This window comes from Numida meleagris, chromosome 14 (genome assembly GCF_002078875.1).
Source record: "Numida meleagris isolate 19003 breed g44 Domestic line chromosome 14, NumMel1.0, whole genome shotgun sequence".
NCBI classification, from domain to species: Eukaryota; Metazoa; Chordata; class Aves; order Galliformes; family Numididae; genus Numida; species Numida meleagris.
In genome coordinates this window covers 2894333-2906326 of record NC_034422.1, presented here as the reverse complement: position 1 = coordinate 2906326, position 11994 = coordinate 2894333, and the positions used below count along the sequence as shown (strand labels likewise).

General features: G+C 56.2%; 1 protein-coding gene across 1 annotated transcript in view; it reads left to right on the top strand.

Moving 5' to 3' along the window:
- MMP17 (matrix metallopeptidase 17) overlaps nucleotides 223-11994 on the top strand; it is a 40433-nt gene continuing 28661 nt past the window's right edge. The window contains exon 1 of the mRNA XM_021412773.1: nucleotides 223-361. Within this exon, the coding sequence (XP_021268448.1) occupies nucleotides 233-361 (129 nt within the window). The 5' untranslated portion in view covers nucleotides 223-232. The remainder of the gene's footprint in view (nucleotides 362-11994) is intronic.

Here is an 11994-nt window from a genome sequence, read left to right as displayed (position 1 = left end):
GCCCGCTCCGCGGGGCGCGGCGGGACGATGTGACCGCGGAGCTTCCCGGCAGCGCGGAGCGGCGCGGAGCGTCTCCGGCGGAGCGGAGCCCCCCGACCCCCGGCGGCGGCCGCAGCCCCGGGGCGAGAGCGCGGATGCGGCGCGGAGCCCGGCGGTCCGGCGGAGCCCAGCGCGGGGCCGGGGCCGGGCCCTGCCGGGGCGGGCGGTGCGGGGCGGCGCGGGGCGCGGGGGGATGCTGAGCCCCGCCGGTCGGCCCCGCGCCCGCCACCGGGAGATGCTCCTCGTGCTCGCCCTGTGCCTGGCGTGGCAGGAAGCGCTCGCGGCGCCCACCCCCGCGGCGGACGACATCAGCCGGGGAGTTGTGAGTGACCCGCGGCCCCCGCTCCTCTCCGCTTCGCTCCCACCGCGCCCGGCCCCCGCTTCGCCTCGCTTCCCCTCCGCCCGCTCCCGCGGTTCTGGCGAGCTCCGCCGCTCCGTGCCCCTCCCCGGTGCCCTCCGGCCGCCGCGCGGCACCCCCTCGTCCCCGTACCCTCCGTGCGGTTCGTCCCTTTACAACCCATCCTGCGCCCTCCGCCGGGCGCAGCCCCCCGCCACCCAGCGCCCCGCAGCCCCGGCGCCGTGTCCCTCCTCCCTCGCCCGGCTCTGCAGAGCCCCCGTGCGCGCTGTGTCCCCCTCCTGTAGCCGTCGCCCCCCGACGCCCGGTGGCCCAGCTTCCCCCACCCAGCGGCCGCGGGGCGATGGCCCCAGCAGCGTCCGCTCGTGGATGGCTGTTTCCTGGGCGCTGTTACGGGCTGGCGTCTCGCAGAGGCTGTCAGCCCGCGGTGGGGGCACGCGGATGAAATGGCACGTTTGGGGTAAGAGCCATCCGTAGGGATGGAGACAGGCGCAGGGTAGATGAGGTAGGGGCTGCTTTGCGGTGCTTTGCACAGCCCGGGTGGTTGGTGGTCCTGGTTCCTTGCCCTGTTTGCAGGGAGGGGGGTGGGGGCTGTCAGTGGGTGGCGAGGGTCAGCTCGTGCCCCTGTCGGGTCGTGGTGTCAGCACTACAGGGAGAGATGGAGGCTTTCCTCTGGGAGGAGGAAAACTTTCTGACAGCTGATGGCAAAGAGGAGACCTCAGCCCGGAGAGAGCCCCACGGCCACACCAAACCCACCCATCAGAAAGCGGTGCCGCTGTGCATGGCCCTCTGAGCGGTTCCAGGGCTGGAGCTGCCGCTCTGGGGAAATTCCCTGAAATTCAGCAAATTTCACAGCTCTGGGAAGGAGGAGGCAGCTTGCAGCACAGCGGGGTTACCTAACGGCGGGCTCACACGGAGCAGTGCACCAGGACGCTGCCAGCACCAAGCATGTGCTCCAAGAGCTGCCTGAGCTCCCACGATTTTCTGGCAGAATGGGAAATGTGGGGAAAATGAGGCACATCTGCATTAGTACGGTGCATTTCCATTCCTCTGTAACCAGATGTTAAAGCTAGGTTTAATATTTAATGTAAACAGAGCATGAATTGGTGTATTCTGCCCCAACCCATTTGACTCAAACTTGGGCTTTGACCTGTCTTTACCCTTGGTACCGTGCAGGCTGCATGCAGCTTTTACAGGTTAAGTGCTGACACCCGAGGGGGCTTATTAGCAGCAGTGGGCAGCCCTCTGGCACTGAGATGTGTTCTGTCCCGGGCTGGGTTGGAGCAGCAGCGGCTCCAAGCCGTGCAGGAGAGCCATGGGAGCTCACAAATGAGAGGTGCCAGGAGCGCGGCGGCTGTGGGATCACGGAGAGCTGTGCCATTAGCACCAAGCTCGCTGCAGGCTGAGTGCTGCGCAGACAGTTCCCCCTCCCCTGGGCGTGCTTCTGGGGCAAATCCATCTCGCAGGCTTGTGGCAGCACGGCTGGCAATAGGAAGGGACCGGCTGGAAAGCAGGTTCATACTCGTGCCCTGCAGTGAGCAGCAGGGAGCAGAAAATGCCAGGTATTGTCGGAGGTGTTTGTCAGGAAAATAGCAGTGTGGGGTAAGCGAGTGCTTTAAGAATGATTATTTGACATCCGCCTTATGAAGCGACTAAGAAATTAAAGATCTGTGATGCATTCCAACCAAATATTTGAAAACTAGGGAGCATGAAACCATGGCAATAGAATGCTCCGCTAACCTTTGAAAATCATATCCAGCAGTTCTCCGCAGTAAATGGAGCACAATGTCAGTGGAGCTCCCGCGTCCCGCATCCCCCTGCCGCCGTGTGGGGCTGGGCTGTGTGTGCACGGCTCCTGCTGAATGCAGCGGTGGTGCTGGGCCAAATTAAAGTTCAGCAGAAGGAAAGAGGGCTATAATTCAAAGGCAGCTTTTGTTAGAGTGCTGCCCAAAGCAATATCATATTGAGTGATTCTCCAGATTTCATTACCAGCAGAATGGGCTGCCCAGTTTATAAATCTAGCTTGATTATTAATGTTTTGTTGTCCATTAGCTGCTCTAACAAAGAGAACATAAAATAGCAGATGGAATGGAGCTTGACTTGAATGTTTTCCTTGAATTTCAGTTTGTTGAGTTGGAGTTTTACCACTTTGCCTCTTGCACTGCTGCCTTTCCCAAAACAAACCCCGAACCCTCCTTGCATTGCACCGAGTGCTCACAAATTGCTTCCGTTCCCGGCTCTTTGACTTGGGTCTCTGGGCTCCGGGCAGCCAGAGCGTTACAGACACTGGCAGTAACAAGCAATGAGGGCTCTGCCTTCCCTGGGCGTTGAACCAGGTCCAGAGGGAGGGCTGCCTTCAGCTTCTATTTTTCATAAGAGCTGCTGCGGTGGAATCCATACACTGAAGGTGTTGACCTGGAGACCCGCTGGCTGGAAAATGAGCTTGATGGTAAACCTGGGCTGTGCTAGCCATGCTACAGGTCCAGCACCTGCAGGGTGAGGAGCTGCACGTGGGTCTGTGCCCAAAGCTGCACATGCTGTGTCCCAGTGGAAAAGCACTGTTCTGGGGCTGCGCTATGCATGGTGGTGGTGATGGTGGCATCACCAGGATCAGCCATCAGGGGACGAGGGAGTGCTGGGGGAGTTTCAGTCTGGTTGCAAGAGTGTGGGTGCAGAAAGATGAGCAGGAGCCTCTTTATCCCACCCGTGTGGTTGGGGTGATGGGAGGGTCTGCCCCCGCTCCCAGTTCCTCCCGCTGGGGCACGCGGGGCATTCCTGGGGGCTTGCGTATGAGCGCGGCCTCCCGCTCACAATGCCGCTCTGTGCTGTCCCAGAGAAGTTGCTCCCAGGGGATGGAGGCATTTGCATTCATCGGTGGAGGCCGCGTCCCCCCTCTCCGCCCCAAGCAGCTCTTTGTTCGGGGCAGGGCCCTCGCCTTTGTGGCAGCTTCTCATTTGAATGACAAGGATGTGCCGTGGGGTGAGCCGGGGTGCTCGGCCCCCCCGGGGAGCTGGGGACACAGAGCTGCCTCTGTCCTCACCTCGGGGAGCGGGGCAGGAGGGCTGCAGGCCCCACACCACCCAGCACATCTCGGGAAGTGGGCTCCATTTTGGTGTTCTGCAGTGCTCACGCTGCCCAAGGAGCGGCTGAGGAAGCAGGAGGGCAGGAGCATCCTATTGCTGCCCTGCTGGGTGGCTGTGCTCGTGTTGGTCTCCTCCCTCCCATCTTGCCAGGTCCCACGTCCTCCCCGAGGCAGGGCAGCCATCTGGCTTGGGGCCCTCCTCAGCAAAGCCCTGGTGTGAAGATAGGCAGCTCCTTCTATCCAGAGAACCTGCCAGACTTGTAGCCGTCTGTTGCTGCTAATGGGGAAATTAAAAATTGATAATCCCCGTTGGAGCTTCCTTCAGCCTTCTGAAATGGCAAGAGTTCCAGGATGGGATTCTCAGTGGGTTCCCCACACAATGATGCTTTCAGGCCAACTGTGCTGGGGAGAAGACTTTGCCACCAGACTGCATTCCCTCCAGCTCAGAGCAGTGCCCTTCCCACGTTCATGAATTCCCCCCAAGAAAGCCTAAGCCACCATGGACAGAAAAATGCTGCTCGTTACATTTTAAGGTACCTCTTGAAGCCAAAGTACAACGCAGAGTAAATTGGCTTGACAAAAGGCTGGCTGGGAGCTCTCAAACAGAAAGGCTCCTGTGAAAGCATTTAATCTGGTGTTAAAGCCCTGGCTGGTCTGAACCACTACTTCCCTTTCAGATTTGGGCTCCCCAGAATTCAAGGTGGAGCAAAGCACTTCTGTCCTCCGCTTAGCTGCTATTGCCCAGCCGTGTGAATTACTCAAGGGCAGTTACGCTCAATTATCCACTTTCACATCACTGGGGGCTTTCCCATGCCTGGGGGGAGCGGATGAGCGCTCGCCTTGCTGGGTGCCACTGTACAAACTGTGCTTGATGTGCGGGGGGGGGCTGAACACAGCCGGGCTTCCTGGGATTAGAACTCCCCTTCCTGAGCCCTGACAGAGTGCAATGGAACTCTACTTCTGTGCCTGTTTCCCCCAGGAACATTATGGGGTTCACACGATGGGGGCTGCTGTGTGCACATGCCTACCTGACTGAGCCAGCTGCCTTGCTTCTCCAGTGGTTTCTTATTCTCCCTCATTAAATTGAGCATGCCAGGAAGCACTGCAAAATGGCACGTTCCCATCCCCATGGCCAGCCTGGGCTCTCCGGGTCTGGAGCCCACCACAGCCATGGTCATCACATGGGTGACATGGCCATGAAGCCATGCTCTCGGATGTCCCCAGCACCCTGCTTTGTCCCCACAAGTTCATTAGCGCTGGCGGCAGCTCTCTGTGAGTCATAGTGGGGCTGCACGCTAATTTCTCATTATTTACTCACTGGCAAAACTGCTGCAGGAATGGACTGTGCGGCTCGGAAAGGTCACACTGTAACCAAAGAAACCTTTATTTCGGAGTGCTGTGGGAGCAGGCAGATGCTCTGCTGGGACCCGGGGACATCTGGCCTCATGGGGGTGACGGCGTGGGAGGGAAAAGCCCTGCCCTTAAACCCAGCGCATCCCACGTGCGGCTCAGCGGTGATGGCCAGCCTGGGCCGCTTCCTCGTCACCCCAAGGGCCTTGGGTAGGGGAGAGCTGCGCTGAGGGCAAGGATTTGCTTTCAAAGTAACCCCAGATCTGATAGCAACAGTTCTCAAAATGCTTTCTTTAATCAAAATCACTTTAAATGGGTAGATTTGGGAGTTTCAGAAGCTCTTCCCAATGTGCGCGTGCATCCGCGTGTCTTCTTTGTCCCAGATTTTTATGAGGATTGTCTCTGATTTCTGGGTCAGAGAATTAAGAGATTTGATGTTACATTAAAAAAACACACCAAACCACATACGCGAAGTTAAATCCAGTGCAAAACAAAGCAGGCGTGCGGGGGCGAGGGAGGAAGCTGCCAAAGTGGAGCAGAACTGGGGAGATTGAGGTGAGCATCATGAGAAGCCGCCTCCGACAGCAGGTTTGTGCAGGGACTAACATGGAGCGAAGGCCAAAGCTCACCCAAGAGCATGGTCTTGGTTGGGACTGACAGCTTGAGTAGCCGTGGTGATTTATCAGAAGAGAGCCTGATTAAATCTGAGGAATTTCCTTCATCAGAGTGGACCACGGGCACAGAAAATCATTCTTCCAAGAAGCCTGAAGATGATCTATGGCACCTGGCAAGAGCAGTGCCAGTAAGGTGATTTGGAACATGGCAATATATTGGTGCATTTGGGTTTTGTGGAGTTTTTTTTTACTATTTTTCAAGAGGGAGTTTCTGCCCGTTGACTGCCAGTGGTCAGGCAGTTCTTCGCACCATCAGACATATTATTTCATCCTCACAGTATTGATCTTTTGGGTGAACAAAAGCAATTTTTCCTGTGTCACAGGGTCCGTGCTGGAAGGCGATGAACACATTTGGATTATATTGTCTTGTTATTTAACAAACCCCAAATGGCATCTCCTGCTGTTCACCTCCCAGCTGCTGAGATCACCCAACAGCCCAGGCTCTGCCATCGCGCCCTCGGATAACTCTGCAATTTGAGGGCATCTTTTGCAGCCTTTAAGGTGTTGTACTACAAGGTGCTTCCATTACAGGAGGGAGATGAGAGGTCTGGACTACTTCGGTGGAGTTCTGAAGTAGTATTTGCAGCTGCTGCCTTGATTTGTGGAGGTTGCCTGTCCTGCGCTATGGTGGAGGCATCTGACCCCTGCACAGTTTCTTCCCATCCCAAACCACTCCGCTCTGGATTTTTCCCACTTTTCTCACCACCAAATGCCCCTCGCTGGAGATGGAAGATTGCTGGTGGATCAAGAGGAAACTTGGTGGCTTGTTGGGGACCTCACTGTCAGTGGTGCTCGGAAGTTCAGGGAGCAGATCTGGGATCCGTGCTGGGACCAAGTGACCCTGGAGGAACCTGAATGGGATAAAAAATGGAAAGGTGCAGTGTGCAAGGATGGCAGTGCGCATGGGGCCTCTGTTGGGAGGAAAGCCTGGAAACTCATTGGAGGAAGCGTGCACTTGATTGGCAGCTGCAGGCTGTCCAAAGCACTGCAAATTTTAGGCTTTACTGCTTGTTGGCATCCTTGGATTATCTGCGTATCACTTGAGCCTTCATAAAGTTGTGTGTTTCTCAGTGAGATGCTGTCACAGGCACAAGTACTGCTGCTGGGGTGCCAGCTGAAGGGCATCTCGGGAGATTGCTTCTTGTGTTTCCCATGAAGTCAAAGCTGTGGCACGTGCAGCACACCTTCTAGGGGCACAGCCTGCTCAGAGGCTTATCACTACCAAAAAACTCAGAGGTGTGCTTGTATGAAGGGTGTAACACAAGCAAATGCTCTTTTTGCCCTACTGTAGCTCCTGGGAAGTTTGGTTATAGACTTTGATGCCAAGGGGAAAACGGAGAGCAAAAAGACACTGTGATCGCTAGAGGTGGTCCCACCATGGCTCCAGTTCTATTACCTGTGAGGTCTGGAGTCAATCAGATGTTGGGAAAGGCTGTCAGGTGTCGGTTATTACTGAGAGAGAAATGAAGCAGCCCATGCTGGTTCTCTGTAGTCCACTGCGAGGGATCCCCGGAGGCGTTGTAGCCACTCAGTGGCAGCAGAGTGGGACAGTGGGGAGGTCCCACCAGCGCATGGGCTCCTTCCCACCCTGCTCCCTGTGTTAGTTGAGTCGTTGCAGTCCCCCTGGCACGCTTGCCACAGAAGGGTGGTCGGCGACGCTGCTTGAGACACATCTTTGCTTCTTTGATCATTTCTCTGCATTAAATTGTCTCTTATTTCCCTTGCTTGTTCTCCACTTTGTTGTTGCCTGGCAAATTCCCTGTTGCTCTGTACCAAGCTGTGCTGTCTCTCCCTTTGCATCCTCCATGTCAGAGATGCTTTTTTGTTCAAAAGCGAGAGGAAATTGGGTTCACAAAAGGGAAATCCCTCACAGACACGCTGATGAAATGGCAATGTGTTTTGTAGAAAAGCAAAGCAGAAAAGAGTTAGGTGGGTTGGGACTTCTACCACGTTTTGTTTATGCTGCAGAAATGTATCCTCCAGGCCTGATCAATGAGAGTCCAAAACGAGGAATCATCTTGCGTGGCCTCAGCTGGCACTGAAGTGCACAGCAATCCCGCTCTTCCTCACAGGCTGGAACCATGTCATATTTCATGACAGAATGACAGCCCTGTCAGACAATCTGTTGCATTTTTGGCATTTCTAGCGCTCCTCGTGCTTTGGTTCGCCCTCACTCAGTGTCCAGCAAGATCAAGAGGGTCCCTTCCAACTCAAACGATTCCGTGATTCTGTGATCGCACAGTTTGGCTGCTGAGAGCTGCTTTGCTCCCCGGCAAACCACAGCAGCACGTGGGGTCGTGTAGTGGAGGAAGGAGCGTTTGCTGCCTCGTCTCAGAGTTGCAGCAGGAGCACGAATGCTGCATAGGCACTGGTGTTGCGAGGTTGGCCTGTGCTGAGCCGTCACTGCTTGTGCTGCTGTTGGCAGCTGCAGCTGAAGGCTGTTTGTCCCTTGCTCGCTGGCAGCATGACGGGGACAGCTGGAGCCGAGCAGCCTGGAGATGGGTGACGATGGGTCGCTGCTCCCATCCAGGCCCTGCTCTGGAGACCTTCTGCTCCAGATCGCCTTCCCGAGAGAAGGGCATCCTTCCGCAGGAGCGGGCGGCCGGGAGAGCCCGGGGAGGGCAGGCGCTGCGGGCTGGGCTCCGTGCGGGAGCGGGAGCTCCGCGGGCGCCGCTCGGGGACATCCCGCTGTTCCCGGCGGTGTCGTGCCGCTGCCCTCTGGTGGAAACCGGGGAAACATCCGAGGAAACGCGCGGGTGACGGGCTGCGGGTGGGAAATGGGGAACCCGGCTGGGGTGAGGCAGGGGCTCCAGCCCTCCCAGCCCCTCGATGCTGGCCGCTGAATAGCTGCAGGGAAGCAGCAGCCCGTGCTTTAAGCAGGGGAAGTTTGCAGAATGACTTATGAAGCTCCTTGCTCTTACTCTGCGGTAATTCCCTTCTACCTCTCAGCAAATCCCTCCATCAGTATCTGCATAACCTTCGACTTTCTCCTCCATTTCCCTCCTATATCACGCATTAATATCCTCCAGCTGAAAAAAAAAAAAAAAAAAAAAAAACAGCTTCTGCTTTAAATTCCAACCTGGCTCCTCCTGCATCCCCCAGCAGGGCAGGGCGTTGTAGGAGTGGGACAGGAGCCAGAGCTGTGGGAGCTTGGGGGGGAATTCCTTGGAGCCCTTGGGGTGACCTGCCCGCTGCCCCGCTGTGTCATGCCTGTCTGGGCAATCACAGAGCATTGTTTCTGCTTGTTTGTTCAGAGGACTCTGTTCTTGGGGCAAGGACATCTGCTTTCTGGTAGTTCCGGGATCATTTCTCAGCCTCTAGGTTATCCAGACCCAGTCGGTACCCAAACCCCGGTGGTCTTCAGGTTATTTCCTCTTGGTGAGGGACAGCACCATATTCCTGACACTGCATATGAGGAATTCAGTGCTGGGAGCCAGACACGTTGGGAGCCAGACGTGCTCAGAGCCAGGGCCGAACGGGGGCGAGAGCTGAGCCCATCTTCATGTGCTCAAAGCCTGGATCATTTTCAGAGCCAATAAACACAACTGTAGAAATTTAATTAATGCTGAAAAACCCTTTAAAGTAGAGTTTCTGGCAAGCTTACCAGCCCCACCATGCAGGCGGATAGGACGCCTGAGCAGCCTCTGCAGGGAACTGTCACAAGATAACAAATGTTTCTTTGCCCAGACGGGTGCAAGGACACCAGAGGCGATCGATGTGGCAAACTGTGCTCCTCCAGGGGAGCCCTGCACCCCAAAGAGAAAACAGATTGGCAGCGAGCTCCCGGCACACCAGTTTGGGATGCTGCGTGGTGCTGGGAGTGGCGGGGAGGCAGCTGGGAGGGCCGCCCGGGCAGGGTGCGGGGTGGCCATCAGCCGCGGGCGCTGAGCAGAGGTCACATCCATTTGCAAATTGGTCTTAAATGGTTTACAGCAAAAAGGAAAAAAAAAAAAAAGAAAAATTGACCCAAGGACAGAAGGCGCTGTGCTCCCTGGGTCAGGCTGGGGGGAGCTGACCTCGGGCTGAGCAGCCACCAGAGCAGCTGCAAACAAATCCTTTAAGGACTCTCCCGACATAAATAAACATGGAAAATAAATGATGTCCCCGGCACGCTGCCCTCGGCTGATGGGAAACAAGCTGCATTAACATCACAGTTCAATAACCTGGAAGAGCTTCAAAAGCGACCTGCTCGCCAGCCCCGGGAGCCAGGGGTGGGACAAACCCAAAGGGATCAGGGGATGTACTGAGCTGAGCGTGGGGAAGTACTTGGACGTGGGTTGTTGCGATGACGGCTTTCCTAGGAGGAAAGCAGAAAGGGAGGTATTGGAAGCACAGGGCGAAGGCGAGGGGAGGGAGCTGGTTGTCTGTGCTAAATTTTGCAGCTGTGACCTGGGAACATCGCCTGCATTTACACGAGTAGTCATACTTTCTGCAGGGGAGCACACTGAGAGTTAAGATGAGGACACATGAAACCTCCTAGGGCACTCGGTGATGTAAATTCCATCCCAAACAGCACAGAAATTGGTGCCCAGTGTGTAAAAGCTTTTTGTGGCTACAAACTTCCCTGGAGGCACCTCTGCCTTCGGGGTGTGGGCAGCTGGCACGGGAGCCACAGCCACAGCTCGGTGGAGAGCGTGGTGGGAGATGGTGCCCGGGGACCTGTGAGTGTGCAGCTGGTGCCAGAGAGAGCAGGGAGAGATGGGAGCAGCAGCGGGTGCCAGAGCTCCGTGACCATTCATTTTCCTTGCACTTTGTGTAGCTGTGGGTAGGCGTGGTGGGAATTATATGGATTTTAGTTTTCAAAGCAGAGAATTTGTCTGGCTGTTGGGTACAGATCTGTGAGAAGGAGAAGCTCCTTTTAATGGCAGAAAGCTCCTGGGGCTTTCGTGGGGTCAGTCTCCCTTGTCCCGTCCCATTGGGTGATGGCTCGTGCCTCTCACTCGCTCTGTGCCAGTGCTGGGGCATCACTACGAGCTGGGCTGTGGGCACGGCCAGGTCCCTGCGTGTTTTGTGGATGTGAAATCATTGCTGCCTTTCTCTGGTGAAGTCCTTTGGCACTGACAAATGGAATTGTGGCTTCCACCTTCTGCAAACCTCTGGCTCCCTTAGATGAGCTGGCATTTTCTCAGCCCTCCCTGAAAGCTCCTTCTGACGCAGTCATGTTTAATTCAGCACTCCCCTCACTGGAGTGACCCAACACACGAATTTGTTCATTCAGTCTTTGCCTTGGTGTCCTTGATCACACCCTATCTGGTGTTTGGATGAACCCCCGTGGTCTTTCTCTGTCCTTTTCGGCTGATCCGGAGCAAATCTATCTATGGGAACAGCCAGCCTATCCATGAGGAGGGCCAGCCTATCCATGGGAATGACCAACCTATCCATGCCATTTTTCCTAAGAGGCCTAAGCAGACTTCCCCAGAAGGACTCTTGACAGTAACACCTTAATATTAAGAACATCCAGGGATGAGTGTGCTTAAATTAATTGTTTTCTTATTCCAAAGCAATAGCAAAACAGAAGCTCTTACTTAATTGCTCAGCCCCAGGGCAGAGGCATGCTGCTGGGGCATCTCCCCACTTGGGGAGCTGCTTGCAGGCACCTGGAGGGGCTGCTCGTGTCATGGTAATGCTGGAAAGTAATTGCCGGGCTTGTTACTACTGACCTGCTAATGAGCCAGGCCCCTAGATGCAGGCGAGCTCTTCCATGTTCTCCCTGCACAGTCCTGGCTTCCTGTAGGGATGAGGGGATGCTTTGACCTTCAGATCCCGGGTGGTTTATGACCTGCTGCCTGGTGCCTTCAGAAGGAGCGCCAGGAGCAGGGCAGCTCCTCCAGCACGGCCAGCCTTGCTGGGACCGGTTCAGCTGCACCAAGCACTGGGCAGCATGCGGGGCCACGGCTGACCTCAGCGGTGCCAGCAGCAGCTCCCCCAGCTCTGCATTAAGGCAGCACCACCAGAGCCGTGACGTTCCCATAGGTGAGCAGTGAAATAGCTTAATGGTTTCTGCCACTTGACAAATGGCTCCTGACACAGCCGGGGAGGTCATCGGATTTCCCCCGGAGCCATCTGTCTTCTCTTGCCCGGTGTGTTTGTGTTTGGTGCCGATGACAGGCGGGGCAGCGTGGGGATGGTCCCAAGGGATGTGCTGCCTGCCCCGGGGTCGGGGACTGAGGAGCAGTGAGCCCGGCCCCATGCACACGCCGTGTTCAAAATCACACTGGCGTAGATGGAGCATTAGCTTTCAGAGCGCTGCCGGCGAGCGCGTCGCTGCCGATTTGCCGGCATGGGGAGGCTGATGGGAGGTGACAGCTGGGGAATGCGCACAGAGGCAGCATCCAGGTCCAACAGCAGCCCCTCGCTGCGCAGCACCAGGCTCTGCTGCTGGGCTGGGTGTGTGCACAGAGCCCTTAGTGAGAGATTGAAACCACTGTGAGCTCCAGGCGGTTTTGCATGGGAATCGGTGCTTTCGGCCTCACTCTGCACAGTTAAAGTGCAAA